The 21602-nt window shown below is 43.2% G+C and overlaps 1 protein-coding gene across 2 annotated transcripts in view; it reads left to right on the top strand.

Annotated features, from left to right (window-relative positions):
- LOC146785174 (tumor necrosis factor receptor superfamily member 10B-like) overlaps positions 1–21602 on the top strand; it is a 99440-nt gene that overhangs the window by 35103 nt on the left and 42735 nt on the right. For both annotated transcript variants that reach the window (XM_085634020.1, XM_085634019.1), the window contains exons 2-6: positions 7382–7505; positions 13314–13445; positions 16223–16337; positions 19551–19648; positions 21254–21343. In XM_085634020.1, the coding sequence (XP_085490146.1) occupies positions 7382–7505; positions 13314–13445; positions 16223–16337; positions 19551–19648; positions 21254–21343 (559 nt within the window). The remainder of the gene's footprint in view (positions 1–7381; positions 7506–13313; positions 13446–16222; positions 16338–19550; positions 19649–21253; positions 21344–21602) is intronic.

Below are 21602 nucleotides of genomic sequence, written 5' to 3'. Positions count from 1 at the left end.
ATTACCTGTTGTAATTATGTGTTTTCTGTGTTATTTTGGCCCGGTCTGTTGCATGTGATATGTGTACAAAATGGGTACACTGCATGTACAGCATTTGGAGTTTAATTTCAGAACTGTTCCAACCCTTCTGCAGTTCAGGATGAAACTGAAAACTCACGTCTTCAAGGAGCATTACATCCCAACATATAACAAGCACTGGCAAATCCAATATGTCTCACCTACCTTCAGCTGTTGGCTTCGTCGATGTGTTTTAGACATTTTGCACAGCAACGTGGATGCTGTGCAGCATGCCTGACAGAAAAAAAGCGCTATATGACCAGCGCTAGCTGTGTCATAGAGATTTCTTTTTCTTGTGGGTTTGGATGGGGTGGGTGAAGTGGCAAAGCAACAATGCAGGGAAGGAGGCAACCCAACAACAGGGGCGGGAGGATGAATCAAAGCAACAGCACGGGAGGAATGGGGCAAACAACGATAGGGCAAGCAACAACAAAACAATGACAGGGCAACATCGACGCAACAACAATTGGGCAAGCAACAACAGCAGGGCAAGCAAAAACAAAGACAGTCTGCAAATGCATGCACTGCTAAAGTACCACTGAAGTCTGACAAGTACTGAAAGGACACACACTAGACAAGGAAGCAGAGCTTGGGCCATGCTCCTGGGGAGAGACGAACATAAAGAGGAAGAGACGAAGTGAAGCCGGCATGCACTGACCAAGGAGAAGCAAGGCAATGAAAGTGAGGATAAAGCCAACCAATGGCAAGCAATGGGCGGGCTTTAAGCCCCCGTAAGTCCACAAAATATCTCACAATGAAATGCACATGCGCTGACTCATACATGAACTAAAAAGTACTTGTCTGCCTGGTTCCTACCACAGCTAGGTTTGAGTTATACAAATACCACTACATACATATATTGCAGGACACTGTTTACTGAACAGGTTGCTATATATAATGTGCCTGTCTGCCTCCCACCCCCATCTATGTACCACTACAAACATACACAGATACATTGAGGAACATTGCTTACTGAACAGAATGCTTTGTACATTTTGTGTGTATTTAGTTTTAAATATATCCATCTGTGTGTTTTATAAATAGCCATTGCTTAGTGTGTTTTACACATTGCAGTTATATGCTAGCAATGTGTTTCACACATTGGCCCATATTATGACAGCCATGGTAACACTGATGAGGTAGTATGCCACATCCTGTATTACCGAAACCTTTGTGTATGATTCTGGTGGAGCATTGTATCATCCTTAGAATGAAAATGATTTTACTATGTTTAACCTGTGTGGTGACTTTGTGGGGTAAGAACACCAGGTTCTGTAAATCATGCACAAATTGTAATCCATGGGGTCACAAACTCATGTTTCTATCTAAATAGGATTTCTGCCCCTGTAAGAATGAGGGCCAGTTGTTTGTGTGTTACATTTGTCGTTCCTTTTCTACTGTATATTTTAAGTGTCTGCAGTTGCTTAATATTTTACATTGGTAACTTCCATTTGATTTTAGGAGTGCTCTGTGATGGTTAGTAGTGTTTCATTGGGAACTTACCTCAAGGGTGTTTGGCGTCTCCTTATTTAACACGGACTCTCGGTTTAATAATTGCAATGTTTGGGCTTTTTTTGGTATTATTTACTGGGGGCCTGGTTTACAAAGCTAATAAACGTATACTTTTTTGTAAGTTTACGATTGTTTGCTATTCACAAAGGTATTTTAATAGCAGTATCTTCACGACTGCGAAGTCCCCGCATATAAAACGATAGATCAAACCTATCTTTTTATGTGTGGAAACGCCACAGTCATAAAGATACTACAAGTAAAATACCTTTGTGAATGGCAAATATTCGTAAACTTAATCAAAAGCGTTACTTTACCTTTGTGAATCAAGCCTCATGTGTTTTCTGTATACTATGGTCCATGCAGGTGGTTTATATCTGCCCAGCCCTTCATGAATAATGCGTTTTGGCCCGAGGGCATTTAGAGCACCTTTCAAGAGAACCAAATTACGTTAGTACTTCGTTTCTATTTTTAGATTAAATTATTTGCCGAAAAAATCACAGGATTTTGAGCCGAAGCCATGTCTCTTCTCCACATGTCATGTATTGTACACTGTAGGGTGCTTTCTTGCACGCGGTGCTTTTCGGTGACAGCTTGATTGTGTGAACTTCCGCCCGCGTGCAGTTTATCAGGAGTGTGCTGCTGTTGCTGAGGTTATTGCGTTAGAACAGTACAAGGCTCCTGATTGGCTAGAAGCGATGTCATGTTTTCCAGCCGTGGTGAGTCATTGAGCGCTATTTATAGCTTGTGTGAGGAGATGGGGCCGCTCCTTAAAAATATTGCGAAATTTTTCCCGTATCAGTTTTGGAATGTAAATCATTTTTCTCACTGTCGTATTAGGGGCAAGAGAGGGGGCAGCGTCATTTCAGGGCACATATGTGTTTTTGACTGGGTAAAGCGGTCATTATGACTGAGACCTAATGGCCTGCGTCGGAACTATCAGGTCACCATTACCTTAACTGCTGGCATCTCTCACAATGGCTGCCATATATATTTTTTTGTTACATTTACTGGGTGAGTTAACAGCTCAGGCCAGTTGTATTTTAATGGCTAAATGACATTATTATTTTGCAGGGAGCTGGTTTTCTCTGGTTTAATCATGTCCCCCTTTTTTAATACTAGAAATGTGCGTCCTTTCCCTTCAATGAAATATCAAGCCGCTAATACTCTCATTAATGAAAGTAGCCTGTGGTGACACCGGAGCCCTCCTTATAAGCAAGCCTAGTGGAATTATGCGGCAGGGGAGGACCAAATTATGTGACATGGTTCACTAAATTATGCAGCAAGAAAAGGCAAATTGTGTGGCTTGATGTGGCACATCTTGTGTTCGCATTACTTCATTATTTTGTCATTTTTACATATGGTAGCTCTGTGTGAGAAAATATGTCACCTTATTAATGCCAGTGTAATACCCAAATGCAGCAGTAAACTACTGAAATATGAACAGCTAGCCTTTGTGAAGGGTCTTCCACTGTGCAGCAACACGTGTTGCCATACTTCTAGTAACCTTTGAGCCATAGGCATTTCTGTTTTTGCAAAATCTGCAGCAGATGATGGATTCTGCGACAGATGCTCCAAACCCGTAATTATGTGAAAAATGCTGCAGCCGCAAAAAGGCATAATTCCAGTGGCCCTTGCTATAAATTGTATTTTTAGCAGTGCATGGGTAATCCCACATTGTGAGTTACCGATATTGTAGTGAATGGTATTTGTGAGTTGTGCGTTTAAAGGCCCATTCTGAATTTTTTACTCAGGATTTGTGAATTACTATGGCTCGGAACTGACTCCTGCAGGCTTTTCCTTCATCATGGGGCATTTTTTCTGTGCAGATTTCTCCAGGTTTTTTCTTGCCGAAATCTCTGCGGAGTCCCGCTAGCATAATGTGTCCTGGTGCAAGCGAAGAAAAGGGCCCCATTGGCTGCTCTTGGGGTACTAAAATACTCCTTGCCTGAGGACGTCCAGAAGCGATGCCCTCTGTAACTCAAGATCTCTGATAGACTTGCATATCTATCCAAAAAAGCACTATCTATTTACAGATATCCCAAAGGATGCTGCTACAACTTGTATATAATGTATTGTTGTTCTGTGCTTTTGTGGCCGAAATAAAGATTTTTGACTGATTAATCAGGGTTCAGAGGGCCAATCAGGGCTCTGGGACCTGTTGCCCCTGCACCAATAGTAGCCACGCCTATGTGGAGGCCCCTATTAAGAGATTCCCAGACTTAGGACGTCACAGATTGTGATTTCGGCCAATATCTCCACCCCAAAGTCCAGGCATCACGAGTTCAAGACTCCAGAAGGGGAATCATGCGCTTAAAATTACCCGGTCTGTTTCTGCCTGAAATTCCCAAGTCTGATCTCTTTATATTGCAGACATTACGCACCTGCTGTGGGCCAATGAGAACTGTTCCCAGGAACATCTGTTCTATTGCACCCAACAAAACAAAGCCCCAGTGATTCAGGGCCCACCTATGTATTTGCCAATTGGCAGGCAACATTTACAGCTGTATTTCCTTTGAAACTCTAGTTTCCCAAATTACACTGAGTCAGCCTCTTTTGACGGACTGTCTTATGACATAATGTAGGTGATCGAAACCCGGCTGGGTGGAGATTGCGCTATATAAAACAACTCCTAAATTAAACAAGCATTGGCAAAGCCAATGAGTTTGCCTTGGCAAGCTGGTGAAACAGATGTTTTTTATTTGTATTGCATGCATATGTCCAAAAAATAAAAATGTAGTGCCCTCCAAACGTAGCCACCATATGCTTGTAATAAAAATGTTACATTTACAAATAAATTAACCATAGTATTCAATTTTAGTAGAACAGTGCATGTGCTTTATTAGAAGGTAAGGGTGTTTAGGTCAGTTATGTTTTTTTAAAACTTAGTTTTAATGCATTCCACAGGAAATTCTAGTTTGTATTTGTTCAAAAGGGTACTATTGCTTTTGAATTACTCTAACCTGAAGACATTGTTTAAATACACAAGGATGACTAAAAACAAAAAATATATATAAAATACAGAATAAAAAAGCATTGGCAAAGTAAAGCATTGACCCACCAGCCCTGGCACTGGAGTGCACTTCTATTTAGGTGGATGTACACATAGGATATGGCAAAATGCTGTATTTCAGAGCAAAAGCAGTCAGTGCTGAAGAGGACTGAGCGACTGCCCCCTGCTGTATGGTTTGGTAGGCCAAAGGCAAACATATCATTGACAATTGAACAGACCTTTGGAGGAAGAGGACTAGTTCAAAGACCCTATATACAACAGATATATATATATATATATGTCCAAAAATATGTACTTTGTATTATTTATGAATTATGTTGATTACATGAGGCTGGTTAGAAAACTAATGCTAGCTGTGGGATAACCATAAAAAATAATTAAAAAAAAAACAAGTCTATGAATGGGACCCTTCTGTGAAACATGAAGTTTGAAAGGAGAAAATGAGTATTCCTCTATGATAAAGAGGCTGGACACAGCATGTGTTCAAGGTCACTCAGTACCTCTGTGCATGGAGCAGTTCCCCCGTGTGTCCGAAGAGGCACGACCACTGCAAACGTCAGCGCAGTGTTGTCACAGTATCATCAGAACAATTTCAAGGGCCTGGACAAGAAATATTTTGGGGGCCCCAGTTAGGCGCAACTTTGAATTTTATTACCATTTTTCTGCTAATTCAAGCCTTATGTTGCCTAACAATATTGAATTATATGTTGAAGACTGAGATACAGAAATACACAGAATTGAGCCAGAGAGAAAGTTTACTTTCCCAGGGGGCCCTTTGGAAGGTGGGCAATTTGCTCACTCTGCCCATGCCTTGAAACATCTCTAGATGCTGTTGTCTGCATATCCCTACGGAGCACAGAGATGCACCGTGCCAGGACACCTCCCCATATTAGCGAATCAGTGACCGCAGAAAGGAATTGCTGTCTGAACACGGTGTTCTGTTCTGGCACAGTGCCGTCCCTGCCGACAGAGCCCATTACTGCCCCTCCCCCACACCTCCTGCACCTTGAACAGAGAGTACAAAGAGTGTCCATTGAACACAGACCGGGAACTGCCCTGTTCCAAACACAGGCTACCTCCTTCCTACCGAGGCGGCTGCTTGGAAGAGAAAGAGTTCTCAGGATCAGGGGCGACCCTAAATCAGATTGACCGGGACAGCGTCCTGGGCGGAAAGAAAATGTTGTGTTTGTTGTGGGGAGGGGGTCGTTGCGGTGTGACGGCAGGAGGTGTGAGGAAGATGGGAGGAGGGCAGGGGTTTGACGGGGTGCTAACAGTTACCCTAAGATACATTAAGGGCTGATTACAAAGTCTTTAACGGGACCTGATTGAGACCAAGTGGGATGGACGAGCTGCTGTTTACCTAACAGTAAGTCAGGCCCCTCCCTACTCCGCCCCTTGAAATATTGGCGCCCTGGGCCTTGGCCCAGCTCTCCCATGTCCAAGGCCGGCCCTGCTCAGGGCAGGCTGTCTCCCTGCGCAGAGGCAGTTCACTGGGCAGGTAGACAGCTAACAGCACAAGTGCAGCTCCCAGCCAATAAGTTGTGTACAGAAGACACTCGCCCAACAGTAAAACTGACCACTGCACAGACTTGATAAAGGAGTAAAACGTCCCTAATGTAAGTCAGAATACTGACTGAAACAAACGTTCGATCACATAAGTGGGTAGACAAATTTTTTGAAGTGTAAAGCTTGAAAAACCATTAGTGTAAACACACACAAAAATATCATTGTAAAACATTTACATTTTAACTTGTTAGTATGTTTAGGTTTACATAAAAACTGCAGCGATATAGAGGGGTAAATAGTATGATAAGGGCCAGGGAAGCATCCTATGTGCATAAGGGACGAGCAGCAGCAGTACTGGCGCTGTTTTGCTTAAAATGACGAATTACGCTGAATCAAACAATGGAGTGTTACGATTGTTGGTGTTAGGTTAGGGTTGCTTACAGCAAAAGTGAGTACCTCTGAAACAATTTTTTTTTTAATTAAACATTTTTCAAATTTCAATTTTAAAATAATTCACAGCTGAATAAGTTACATTCATTTTCGAACTTTGTTTTTTTTTCTGTTTAGAATTTCTGGCTTTCAAACTTTACATTTTTAACTTTCAATGTATATTTTAAAATTTATGTATACTATCTGACGTTATCAAGTGAGCTGTTTTAAGTGTCAAGCACATTATTCGGTAATGTTATCACCAGAAATAAATACAAGGAAAAAGAACCCCGTAATAACTAAGGAATCAGAACATTTCTATGTTCAAAGATGGCACATGGAGGTAGTAGTTTGCGAGTAGAGGCCTTGGGTGGGGGATGGGAGGCGGGGGTGCCCCCCCTTAACACCCAGTAAGAATGAAGGAAAAAGCTAATTTTGAACTCATCTCCCAATAAAGAAATAAGCAGCAAAAGACATTTTGATACAATCAATTAGTTTTCTTTTTGGGTTATTTTTCCTTATGTGTTTTTTCTGTGATACTGCCCTAAGTGAGTTTGCTGTCTGTGGGTTATCTGCTCCTGTGTTTGTTGGGCGGCAAGTTCTGTGTGCGTATGCTGTAAGTACTGTGTAAGTTTCTGCTGAATGATGGTACTGTCTGCACTTGTATATAGGTGTTGTGTATGGATGCATTGTGTGTATGGTGTCTTTTTCCACTGTGTTGTCGTTGGTGTATGTTGCACGTGATGTAGCTATGTATTGCATGTGTGGTGCCTCCATCTGTCTATGGGTGCTATTGGTCTTTATGTGTTTTCTTTGGTATGCTTACCTGAAAGAAAGTTCTTCTTACATTTGTCCCTTCGTGTGTAGGTCCAGGTGAGCCAAGGCCGCTTCATTCCTGAGCACCGACCTCTAAGCGCAAGAAGTGATAACGCTATTCGCCAAGACTCCCTCGACTACCATGACCAGGGTTCACGAGGCATGTGCCCTGCAGGTAAAACCAATTATATCCTTAATTTATTTTTATTTTGCATTGTTTTAATATTGTTAGCTTGGTGCTAGCGGGTTGCAGAGCGCTGTGCATCATATAATAACAGAACATGGTGTAAACACAATAAAAGGTCCTAAAGCATAGTTGTGATAAATGATAATGGTAAAGAGCGATCAAGGGGAAAGCATGGGTTTACAATTCACGAGAAATAGCAACCTACGGCGAGACAACCAGTCAGCATGTGCACGGCTTAACAGTGCCACTCACCAAACCCATGCACAGATTGGAAGTTTGTCATCTTCTAGTGCCAAATCTGGCACTCCAAAAGTTTTGCAGAAAGTTTTCATTTTTTACAAACAAACATCATGGAGCAAGGAGGGACAACTCAGTAGATTTGATTTCAGCTGGCTAAGAATATGTGAACAGTTTTTAGTACCCCCAAAAGGTTTCAAACAAACAAGAAACAGTCACCTAAAAATAAATTGGGATAACCAAACCGAAAAAGGTGATGGGTTTAGAATTGACCAAAGAATTGACTTCAGAGTAAAAGTGCCAGGATGCAGCTACTGGGACCAGTGGGGCTCCAGGGGCCAATGACACGCTTCAGGGAGAGACCATTTCTAGAGACCAACTGGTCTTCAAAACCATTGTTCACAAAGGGTCACTACTGGTTGTCAGAAAGCACTTAGCAGCCACACTAGATCCACTTGGGCACCACATTTTAAGGCTTACATGTCCCAAACTGCAGGTTGCAGCAAAACATTTTGATGTTGGGCCTTCGACACCCACCAGAACCATTAGCACTAGCAACTGGGGTTCAGGAATCTGGGGTCAGGGATCAGGATCCTACTGCTGGTGTTCCTCATATCGTAAAAAAATTCGAGATGGTTAAACTGTTTCTGAACCCAGCCAGTGAAAAACTACTCTCAGGTCTAGAGTAAAAATGAAAACAACTCTGTATCGCTCTGGTCCTGGGAACAGTTGATATATGCTTCCACAATATTCAGGGAAAATTCAAACACACCAGTTGTAGTCCTTTATAGTCAGTTGTGAGCAAGACCTGTAGTTTGAGACAGATAAACGGATTGAGTGATACTGTGTCTCTCAAATTAACTAAAATGACAAGAATGCTACGGAGTGCCACCCGTCCTTTCAAGCGAGGAACTGTTGTGTGGTCCCATTCAGTGGACTTTCTCGACTTCCAGCTGAATCACAGGCTTTGCGTTCAGTCGAGGTCAGCAGCAGCATACTCACTTCACTCCTGGTCAGCTTCAGTTTTTCGGGTTGACCCTCGTTTAGACTCAGATAGCTGGGTCTTGATTGCAGGATCTGAAGAGCAGAACCTTCCCTGCATGGTGATACAACATGACTGTTCCAAAGGCCTAGACTTGCTTCCAGCCTTTATAGGAGTGAGAGCAACATGGATCTCTTCGTCCTGGAGAGATCTCCCCATGGTGGTAGTGTAAACATCTTTTGAAGTACTGGCAGAAAGAAGCAACTTATCCTTGAGAGTCAGTTCTTCTCCAGTTCGAGGGGAATGAGGTGGACTGAAGGGAACGCATGGATCTGAATCCTTAATTCTGCCCAAGCGCCACTGGACACACCTTTCTGAGCTTTCCTCCCCAAAGCGTGGCAGGGACATGCACCAGTACGATGCATTGAGGATGGTGTACACTTCCTGATGGCCGTCTCTGCGGTTTACTGACAGCTTTCAGTGCGGAACAAAGAGGGAGGCCATTGATGGATCCAAAGATGTGTATCAGAGGGGAGACAGCCCTGCTATCCCAAGCAAGATTAACCTCACCTCCGCAGGCATCTGAAGGCAAAGCTGCCAAACAACAACCAGTTTATGTCTGCCCAGTACTTTCCAGTAGGCCCCATGCCTGGCAAGGCAGATAGTAAACCTTCCTAGAATAGAAGGCATGTGCAGTGCTTAATATGTGCCGGTGGTTGCAGATGGTTGGAATCAGCTCAAGACCGGGACTTCTTTTTCATTATCAGACTTTGACCTAGAGAAAAGAGGCAAAAAAGTAGAATGAAGAAGGAAGATAGGAAGAGATTGATAAAGGGAGAAAGTGGGGATGAAAAAGAAGAGCAATGAGAAAGGAAGTGTAGCGTGGTGGTGGAAAGAGGCATGGTGTGGAATCAATACGAGGCAGTTTCGTACACGAAAACAGCAGCACTCACCGGCGAACAAAGGGCATTTACTGCAAGCTGTCTGCACAGTGTGACGATTTTCTTCCCATCACCTTTCCAAAGGCTTATCTGGAATGGACAACTCCAATTATAAATACAATTTTGGACGACCGCATGGCGGTGCTGCCTGCCCACCGACATTACCATGGAATAGATAGTATACATCAGTTGTCTGAGGATTCAATATTAGATGCAAATCTATGACATATCTTATTTTCGGTTTTGTTTATTTAAATTATTTGATTTGCTGCCTGGATTTGCTCAGCGTATTCCGAAAAATGAGAATATATTTTTATTTTAAGGAAATATCTCTTTTTTTCAAATGAATAAAAATCTTGCCAATATCTACAAAATGCATTTGTAAGTATTTGAAAAATGTTCATAAGAGCAGTCTGAAGGTACTCTGTAGATCGAAAAAACCCAATACATAAATGGAACTTTTAGGTAGGTTGTAAGTAGTTGAATCGTTTATTACAAGGTCAAACTTTTTATTTCTGGGTTTAATTACACTTCTGGAAGATCCCACTTTTTTTGCATAATAATGAAGAATATTTTGTTTGAACTGCCACAAAATATTTTTTTTCCTATTTCAATTTCCCTATAAATTTCCGCTGATGTTCCATCTTGCGCAGCAGCCTTCTTACTGAGTAGATTTACTGTAACAGCCCTTACTTTGCAGTTCAGCTGACAACTCTAGAATTGTCGGCTGGCTGGGATATTGTTCATGCTATTTTTCTGTAACTGTTTCACTGTCTGATATTCAGTATATCATTCGAGTTGATAATCCCAAAAAGTTCTTAGTGTCTTCTTAATCACTGTTTGTCTTGTTTTTCTATAATTACATTAAAAGTTTTACTACCTCTTCCGTTAGGCCCAACTAATCCATACAGCCCGAAGTCGGTGATTTCAGCGCATAAAAGCAGGAGCAACTAACCAGTCACAAAGCATTTCCCCACCTAAAGTGGGACTACTTCTTCGTGTCAGTAGGTTGCGATGCTGCAGCGTTGACATCTGGTCCTCACTTCCACAATGTCCATTTGTTTTTGGTCTCAGTCCCTCAGTTGGTGAGATCCTGAAGGTTTCAGTCTCCAGAGCAGTCAGTCCCCACTCATGGGGATATACTAAGGGTTCTAGCACAGCGTGTCCCTCCATTAGGAAACTACGAGGAGCTTCATTTCCTAACATAAGCTTCCCTCCCTCTAACCCTATCTAATGATTAGTATACATAGGGCCTCTTTCTGAGGACTGCACCCATCTAGATTTAGGTGCAAATGGAAGTTTGTGCCTGAATCGAGATTACAACCTATAGCACCTTTTTTCTACACAAATTTCGCCAGGTCAGACCTGCTGAAACTAATTCCTAACAATCTGAATTTTTGAGATCTTGGTATTACTACATGATACGTCATTCAGAATAAATAAATGAGGTGGTAATACTACACCCTGTAACTATTGCGCCTTGAGGTATCGCTGTGTACTGTATTACCTCCCCACATACTCGCCTGATGTTATTGAAGTTCACTGTTTTCAAGCCCCAGTACTTAGACACATTGGCAAAACATTCACCCCCAGTCACAGATCTGGGTTTAATCCATCGTTATTTTGCTCACCACACCACCCCAGTTCAGACCATATGCTATCCTGGCTGAAGGTCCTAGGATGCTTGTTTCCAGTCCAGGGAGGACCTGGCTTGGCAGTTCGGGCTGGACTGTTCCCATGAGGCACAGGGTCAAGACTGATTTGCATATGGCTGGGTTCAAACTGGAACGGCATGGTGAGCAAAAGAACGATGGATTAAACCCAGATCTGTGACTGGGGGTGAATGTTTTGCCAATGTGCAACATTCCGTCCATCATCTTGTGTGTTTTGCTAGCGATAATTATCGCCGGTTGTTGCTGATATGCCCCTTAGGGGCATATCAGCAACAACCTGGCATATCAGCAACAACCGGCGATAATTATCGCTAAGTGCACTTAGCGCTAGGATAATTATCGCCGGCTAGCATGGATTTTTATCGCTGATATAGTGTGCTATTAGCAACGCTTATCTCAAAAGCGATAAAAATCCTCACGCTAACTGCCTAACGTGAGATTATCGCTGGAAACCCAGCGATAATCTCACGCAATGTGGCGTTAGCTTGTTGATAGGGCCCCACAAACTTAGCTATGATATCCACCTTCCATAGGATATCATGGCTAAGCCAGTCCTGAAGCAGGCGTAAGGAAAGTAGCGATAACAGGGGTTATCGCTACTTTTCTTGCCGCTATGCTTCATAGCGTGGGGCTTGATGATAGGAGAAATGTCGCTTAGCGACATTTCTCCTGTCATGTCAGGTCAGGAACGCCCACTTTGCATCTCATTAGAGATGCAAAGCTGGGCGTTAGGAATTCCTACGCTAACGCAAGTTTTCACGCGTCAGCATGAGCTTGCTAATTAAGCGATAAAATTATCGCCGCTTTTCGGCCAAAAACGGCCGCCAAAGCGGCGATAATTCTATCGCCTTGCCTTGCAGATATGCCCCTAAGTTATTTATTAATAGTATTTCTGTAGCAGGAAAATAGCCACATGGCCAGCAGAGTGCTTTAAAAGTAACTATTGCTACATCAACAAATAACTTAGACTATGTGCTACAAAACAGTAGAGATGAAGATCTGGGTCCGCCAGTCTTGAAGGTGTATTCTGAAGAGGAAAGACTTCAAGTCTTTCTCGAAAAGTAATCGGTTAGGGTGATGACACAAAGTGCTCGGATTTCTGGAGATGGTGTTAAATGTGGATAGAATCAATCTGCTCAATTTCCTCCGCCTTATCCACCTCTACATTAAACTTCAAATTTAGCATATTCTTCAGTAACTGGGGGACCAAACTCTAAATGAGGCGCAGTCTGCGTTTATGGGAGGGACCCACTGAGAGCCGTGCAATCCTTAACTTGTGTTGGCGGTACAGGTGAGCTGCAGCCTCTGGCCTTGCCGATGTCTCCTTGTTTGTAGTAGAAGACCTTCCATCGGAAATCTGCAAGCATCTTCTTGTGCGGGAGATGCATAGAGAACTAATGTCCCAGGTACTCCTACCCTCTCATCATGCCTAGGACCTAGGGAGAGCAGCAGTTTGCAGCTGTAGTAATGTGCATGTTATATTTATGTATTCACTTTGTAAATATCTGTAGTATCGCTTTAAGGGAAATGTACTGTGTAATTGCTATTGTTGGAGTAGCTCCATGGTGATGGAATACACTGGTGTGGTTATGAGTCAGTTGTACCTGACAGATTGGACATGGTGGATGGAATCTCATTTCCTCTACAATAAACTTCATTCATCTTTACCTTGTGACCTGCATTTGGAGTTATTCTTGATATTTTACAGCAGCCTTCTATGTGTCTCCTTGTAAATTATGTCTATAGAGCAGTGGAGCCCAATATAGGCCTCCACTGGGGCTTGAGATATTCACCGCTGCACTCTCAGACCCCCTCCCTGGTGATATAAGGAGGGCCTCAGTCTTCACCTCTGTCCATCTTTCACTTGTGGTCTGGATTTACAAACAGGCCTTTTCTGACATAAATGTTCTTGTTTATCTCATCTTACCTTTTCTTTCTTCTCCTCCCCCTGTTTTCAACACAGGCACACACCGGGAGAATCCAGATGAGAGCCTGGGTACCAGGAACAAGTGCACCCCCTGTACAGATGGCAAGGATTACACAGAGTACCAGAATGACCTGGCCTTCTGCTTGCCCTGCACAAGATGTAAAGAAGGTATGTACTTCCCCTCTAGTTGTACACAGAAGACAAACATTGAACAGCAAACTGGCGTTTGTGAAGAATTGGCTTAATGGTTATTGCTCTCAGCTAGAGTGTTACAGGGACATCTTAAGGATTTTGGGGGCCCAGGGCCAAATGCATTTTGGGGCCCCTGTTCGGAATAGCTTTGAATTTACGATCCAATTTCAGTTGTCGTGCCTTCTTAGGCTAGGTCATTGACAGTGCACATGCTCGCTGTTCCAAATTGTAAATGTGTTTACATCTAATATTCAGGGATAGAGATGTGTGTTTCACTTTTGTAATACATCAGCAGCTCACTAATATTACTGCAAATAATATCTGTGACACCCTCCCATTTCTCACATGTGAAGTCCTGTTTTGAAATAAATGGAAGTTTTTAAGGGATGTTGCATGAAACATGATCACAACATTTCTCTGAAAAATGGTTGCAATACACTCTCACACATCACCCACATTAAAAATAAATTCAAGGAAAACGGTATTTAAAAAAACCCGTTTAAGAATTTTCAAGGTCATCAGAGAAATACTCTGCAGAACAAAGCTGGCTCTATCAGGCCCCCTCCAAAAAGGCTGGGGCCCAGGGCCGGAGCCCACTTTGCCCATGCCTTAAAAATGTCTAGTAAGTAACGCCCTTAGCAGGGAGTGTTAACTGTTGATAACTGCCCATCTTGCATTAACGGACTGGGGCAGGGCGACAGGGGTTGTATAAAAAGAGTGGGCATGATAAGGGGAATTTCAACTTATGGCTGTTAATGGTCCTTGGCCTGTGGGCTGAAAGGCTGGTAGCAGTCTGAACTCACCCAAGACTGGCAAATAAACATATCCACAGGCTCTCGCCTTCATGTCCCAGCAACTGAGCCCCAAGCGCTGGCAAACAACACAGGTTGTTGCCAGCATTCGGCAAACACTGCTTATTTAGTTAATATAATGAATAATTTAATTAGAACACAAGTGGGCCATTTACGCATTGGAAGATAACTGCATACATTAGTAAAAGATCTACAGGTGGTGACTGCAGATTCAGTCTAGCTTTGTTCCCTCAAAGATCTGTAGTACTTACAACCTCTAGCCTGAGACCATAAATGAAATGAGAACATCATGAGCTGTTCATCAAAGATCAGCCCTCTACACTAGCTTACAAGTGTTGGAAATTACGGCAGTCTAGTTTAAAGCGCCAAGACCATAGTTTATTCAATCTTTATGGGGATATCATCAAACGTTTTTATGGAGCAGAGCAGCAGTTAAGATTTGAAAAGAAGCAGCGCTTTCACTGGTTACTCTTTGAATCAGCCAATCAGGTTGTAGTGGATAATTTGTCCTATTTGAGACAGCTGAGTGGCCACAAAAGTGCCCTGTTTCTCCTCTTCACTGTTGGCGACAGGATCGGAGAGAGTTAGGCCTCCTGAATCTAGTTGGCTAAGCGAGTTTGTACAGAGTTTCGCACCCTGATGTGAGGGTGAGTATGGGTGATTGTTCTTCAATGGAATGCACAAGTAGATGCAATGAGATGTTACGCAGTAGCGGATGAAATAAAAGACACACTGCTGGCCTACTTACAGTTTCATGAACAATATGTTTCCCCGTAAACAGTCTCAGTCAGGGAAATACACTGAAACTGGTTTATTCACTCTGTCTGGGTAGACTGGATTATAGGCTAGCAGAACTAGGTACACTGTCACCTAGGCCCCAAAAAACATCCAGGTTTCAGTGCAGTGTGAACTCATTGTCTTAGTGGGATTGTTGAAATACGAAATAACGGCCAGTCACTGAGCTGGCCTCTGGACATGGCTGGGGGAGGTGGTTTGCAGGGTTTTAGGGCCTGAGATCTGGCCGGCGTCAAAAATAATATGTGGTAGTGCTAAACTGTGGTTGTGGGTGGTAGATGAAACTTTCTGAGCTCCACCTCAGAGTGACATTTCAAACGGGAGGGTTGTCTGACCAAGAACCTGTAACATGGGCAGGCTGGGACTGCTCTGTCTGTGGCGAGGGTCGGCGGGCCAAGTCAGCAGGAGTTGGGGAAAAGCAAAGAAGCGGCAGTATGGGTGCAGTCAACCCTCCAAATACACAGAATTCTGAGCATCAGTTTAACCCAGCATTGGGGCCCCTGCAGGGGGATGGTCTTTCCTGGTTGCATTGAACGAGACGGTTCAGCTTAAAGTCCTCACTGGCACAGATGATGGAAAACACAGGCTATTACAGTTTCTCTACCAATCAATAGCAAGAAGCAAGGTACACGACCAAGACAACATGTCCGGATATCATGGAGTATACCTGAAAGGAATGCTTCTGCGGAGAAGGGAGTCCTATGGCAGATATGCCTCCACAAACCCTGAGAAGCACCCTAGAGGTTTCTTGGCAGCTGGCTGATGAAGTATGTCAGCACAGCCTCTCCCTCTGGAAGGATTCCCTCAAAGTTCACAGCGTAGCTTCTGGGCCCAGCATCTACATCGAAGTTAGGAGCTTACGCCCATTTTGGCCTTGAACATCCTACAGCTGGTAAGCCTCTTTGTGTTGGTTTTTAATGGTGTTTAGGAGGACTCTGGGTGGGGGTGATGAGTCGCTAGATGTCAGAAATGCTACTCTGATCAGTATATGTTCCCTCTTTGAAAAAACCCTAAGGTGATAATAGGAGGCAGACCATGAGCTGGTTCAGGTAAAAGATAGATACTCTTCTGGGATTATCTGTTTGGAATGTACATGTTTGACCGAGCATCGTTTGCCCAGGCTGTTAACCTCCTCTTATGTTCCAGGTCAGGAAGAGGTGAGCAGGTGCAGCCCCACCCAGAACACAAAGTGTCGCTGTAAACCTGGTACATTTTGCTCTCCGGATCATCCCTGTGAAGTATGTGTCCGATGCAAGACTGGGTAAGTGTGCCTATGTATGAACACAGACATACTCACACACGTATAAACACACACATGTGCATAAGCAAAAATAGCTAATTATACAGACAAAAACATAAATAAACATAAAAGCACACAAGTACTTGCACATAACCCTATACATAACACCCCATGTAATTCACTGAGGACGCTATCATTCTTAACAAACTCAATACCCATCGTCTAGTTCGTATAGTCACAATAAACAGGAACAAGCGAACATCTACCCCACATCTTAGTGAACAATGGTACAGCACCAATTAATAGCACTGCCTCTACATCAAGCAAGATATAGGCTATGACTGCATGTTCTGCTGTTGATGAAGACACCAACAGAACAGTCCTTATCACTTAAAATAATGATTTGTTCCACAGAGAAATATTGATAACTTTCAGCTCATCAACAGTCTTCGATAAAGTGATACCCGATGGCTACAATAAATTAATTGATCACTCAAATAACATCTTCGGCCCACTGTAATGCGTAGAAACAACCCAACCATTCACAGCGCCCACACCACACCAACTTCCTTCTTTAAAAGCCTCAAAAAGTTCCCACAGTTTGCCCAGACTCCACCTCATTTGCAGACCCCCACAGCTTCGAGCAAGATTCCAGGGCAAACATGCACATCAACATCAGAGACATCTCCCAACCACATAACTCCACCACCAAGCCTTTATGACATTGCACCCTGGCTGTAGCTCACCTTTCATATGGCAACACAACATCCAGAGGAGATTGGTTTAGTCAGGCACTCAGTCCCTTTCAGCACGTCACACCACCCAGCTCCACACAGTGGCCAGATCACAACTACATCTTTCACAATCTTCCCAGTCCATCCACCCACATCACACCCATGTGACTCAAAGCCTCGTCATTACACAGCAGGGATTCCATAATACAAATCTATGACATAACACAAGGAACAGAACACAAACAAGAGAATTCTTTGATTGGAAAACAATGACGGAAAACATAACCATTCGAAACTCTTGCAACACTAAAAATAGTCTGCAAGACAGGCAAATGTTGCTCCACCAAGTTCAAACATGACCGTCTTCCAAAACATAATTGCACAAGCTAACAAGTCTTGCAAGGCTCTCTCCAAGCCTGACATGTACTATTAACCCTCTCACAATGTCCTCAATCCTTCATTCAACATTGTAATCACAAATATAAATCTATACTACGCTCAGATCAGTATCAGAGGTTTTATTAACAAGTGAGCCAACGTTACAGCCCTATCACATTTCCACTAAGCACTCATTCTACACCTGAGTCATCAATGACCTTGTAAACTTCATGATCACCCCATATCACACTTCTTCATTAAGATCATCTCACCACAAGGCCTCACCTTTTCTTCCATATAGTTTACTCTTTTTAGCAGCACAGGAACATTTCAATTTGCATTTCCCAATACACAGTGGCTGTTTGGAGAGATGTTTACACCCAACTCCAGCTGCGCACTGCTAAAGCAGATATGAAGATAACAACATGGTGGGCGGCGCATGTATGGAGTGTGTTGATAAGCATAACTGGCAAATTACAGTTGTTTTGCTAGAACCATAACTTACATTTTACCTGTGTTTTCTTCAGTGAATGATCTATATATATTACCCACTAGCAGTCACCAGTAGGTAGTTATAGTTAGGACATAGTTTCTGTAGGAAAAGCATTGTTTCTTTTGCTAATAACTTTGGTGCCGTTTGACGAATCTTCACAAATTGTTCAAAACTAGTGTGGCAGTCGTCACTTCAGCTGCTGTCTGGAAAGTTTCAGGGTGATTCATCAAACGGGGGCAGAGAAAAAGGGGGGTTCCAAAACGCGTCTTCCCCATGCAATTTCCCATAAGGATTTTAGACATGAGTATAACCTGAACCACTGAAAGGAATAACACCAAATTCGTCAGCAAACTAGATCTTGGTCCAAAAATTTGGCAATTTGGTGTAAATCTGTTCAGTAGTTTTGGAGTCATGAAAGAAAAATGATTTATGTATATCTAGAGACGCGGATCAACGAGCCAACAGCAATGCCGTGATTGGCTGGCCGCAACCTGATAGAAAAGTTATGGGTGCCATTTAGTCAATCAGTACATGGTTTCCCGGGGGCTTGGGGGGCACTGATGGATGGGTCTTTGAGGGACCACTCATGGGCAAGAATTTGTCGTTACAGGGAAGTTATAGGTAGGAAATGGCATTCAAAACGGTACATGGAAAATCACTGAAAAAATAAAGGTTACAGAGGGCAATATTGTTAGCAATAGAATAAAAAAAACTAAGAAATTCAACAAAAAAACAAAGGGTTCTGGGACGTTATAGCTGGGTTTGGATTTTTCACACATAAAACCATAGAAATTCAGCAGTTATAGTTATCTCATGTAACTATAACTCGTGCCCTAAGGTTACAATGACTCACGCCCTTGCCATTCACTGCTAATTACCCCACATATTACAATATTTGTATTTTTAGTACACATATATATATATATAACACAAATAGAGCATGTTTACATGCTAGCATTAATAATCGATACACACTCATTAAAAGGCGGTAAGTCCTCTAAGCTTATTTTGTTTGCCAATTTCCTAAGTATTGTAGCTCCAGGAGATGAGCTCGGCTGACTCCACTACAGCTCTAATGGCCAGTCACAGGCACCAGCGAAACCGGTGACACTTTCTTTCCCTGCCTTAGTGGCCTTGCAGCAGTGCTTAATTTGTAAAAGAATAAGTGCTTGGGGCCTTCAAGTTTGTTCAGAAGTCATGTCCAGCATAATCGAATGTTGGTGTGACAAATTTCAAGGCTACTTAGTCTTGATTTCACCTCATGCCTCTTTAATCCACCGCCAGACACTCCCTGTCTCCTTAGCTCGCTCTAGCAGTTTCTTTTTCATCCCTGCTTTCTTCTTTTGTCACTGTTTTTCTGGTTCCTTTTTCCTTCTTTACCCCTTTTGTGTTTTTCTGTCTCTCTTGCTCAGGGTCAAAGTCTGTTGAGGAAAAATAAATGCTGGTCTTCCAAAATATGTCCAGCTGGGTCCCACCTGTAACCCCTGGCTCAAATTAAATTCTACCTAGCAGAGAAAGAGGCACCAGCCTGGTTTTGCAGTAATCGGTCTGATTAGTGCTTTACTTGGTTCTGTTTTACGTGCTCATAGAGGCTCCTTATTGCTTTTCTCTACTCTGTTCTCTCCCCAGTTGCCCAGAAGGGAAAGAACTAATCAGCTCCTGCAATGCCACTTCTGATAACCTCTGCATGCGCCCCACTGGACCCCCTGCCACACAGGACTATGTTGGTAAGTGTTCTACCTGGGCCATGATATATCTTTCGGATGAGCCGAAACCTACCTGTGTTTAGGGATCTGCAATTGAAGTACAACTAATAAATAGCCCAGTGTTTTGAAGGTCAATTCCAACCCGTTTCTAGCCATCTACACTAAACATGCTGACAGTTGTATTTGCATTTTCCCCATTTTAAGTATGGGCCTTCAATTTCCAGCAGACTTAGTGCTGTTGGCTGAAAAAACAGGATTAGCAATAAGTCACGTTCAGGGCATCGGGCTAGCTGACGGTTCTTCTAAATGGTTCTGGCGCCTGACAACTCTCCATTCAGCAACATATTATGAGAGCAGCCCTCCATGTGAGAGTAGAGAGTCTTGTGTATGTAAAGGGGGGAGAAGAGAAATAAGCAGTGCCCCTGGAAAAGGGGTGCAGGATATCCCAAGTGGAATGAATCAGATAAGTGTCCAAGCCTCTAGCTAAAACTAAGGGGCATATTTAATAGAAAAAGACGCAGCGTGGCGCTGCACGCCATCTTACTGTGCCACGCTGCATCATTAGGAAAGTGCAGGGATGCATCGTTTTTACTGCAATACGACGTATCCCTGTGCTTCCCTCTGCGCTGATGCACAATTGTCTGCCTAGCGCCAATGGAGGCACCCTTGCACCATGATGAAAGGGTGCCTGTGTTGCAGGGATGATTGTTTTTGTGTAGGAAGGGACACTTTCCTGCACAAAAATAATAATTGATGGCATTTTCTTACTTCTATGTGTGCTGCAGAGTGCAGCACACATAGAAACAGCAAAAAGCAAGGAAAATAAAGGTATTTCTCCTTGGTGCACCACTTGAACCCTTCCCTTGGGGAGGCATTAGAATCTGACACATTCCCAGGTTTACAAAACCATGGATGTTGCTTGAGAACACCCACAGCAACACCCATGGAATGCCATGCGTGAAAGGGGACCATATTTAGAAGGCCATGAAAAGCCATGCAGGGTGGCTTTGCTTAGCCTTGTAATTATGGCTCAGCATTGTGCGCCACCGGAGCGTAAAAAAAATTGACGTTATGGCTCAGCATTGTGCGCCACCGGAGCGTAAAAAAAATGGACGCGTCAGTGGCACCGGGGCCTTGGAAATATGCCTCTAAGTGTTCTGTGAGTACGTGAGATGTGAAACTAGTGTGGTTAAACCCTGTCTGGGGTAGTTTCAGGCCCTCCAATAGGGTGTGCTGTTCTGTGTTGGTACAGCTGCCCTTGAGTGTGATGTAAGGGTATTCTGGGAGCAGCTCCGTTCTTGGACATGTATGGGTATTTCATGTGAGTATCATACTGGACACTTAGAGCAACCCTTATGGGTAGTATTAGGTATTCTGTGTTAGTATTAAGGTGAGAGACAGATTGGGAACTGCCCTAGGCGTGAGATCTTGATTCATTAACAGGAGCAATGAAACAAGTGGAAGATGCTCCTGTGTTTGAGGCAAGGATATTTTGTATACGTATAGTGGGACTGGGTCAGATGTCCCAGCTAACCCTTTAGTGTGTAAAAAGATCCCTGTGTCCATACATGAGCAGCATGTGTAGTGTAATGCACTCTTTCTCTCCCTCTCTCTCTCTTTCCCTAGGATTGGTCGTTGCTGTTGTGATCGGGATTTTCATCTTTTTCGCCCTTATTGCTTGTTGTCTATGGAAGAAAAGGAGACAAGGTTCCCTAGGTGAGCAGTACAAACCTCTTTGGTAGAGAGGGGTATCATGTAGAAAAGTTAATTTATCCCATCCGTGATGTGGGTGAGCCTTTAGTGCTATGCCTGCATCTCTGATGTGAGAACTGGGGGAACATTCTACACAGAATACTTTGCAAATCAGATGTCCGGCACCCAATCGAAAGACACATTCAACAACAGACACTATATTGTGTGGAAAAGGCCACTAATGAACAGGGTTGTGCTTATGTAGCTGTTGGGCTTGGCTCCA

This window comes from Triturus cristatus, chromosome 11 (genome assembly GCF_964204655.1).
Source record: "Triturus cristatus chromosome 11, aTriCri1.1, whole genome shotgun sequence".
NCBI lineage: Eukaryota > Metazoa > Chordata > Amphibia > Caudata > Salamandridae > Triturus > Triturus cristatus.
This window is presented reverse-complemented; position numbering and strand designations above follow the sequence as displayed.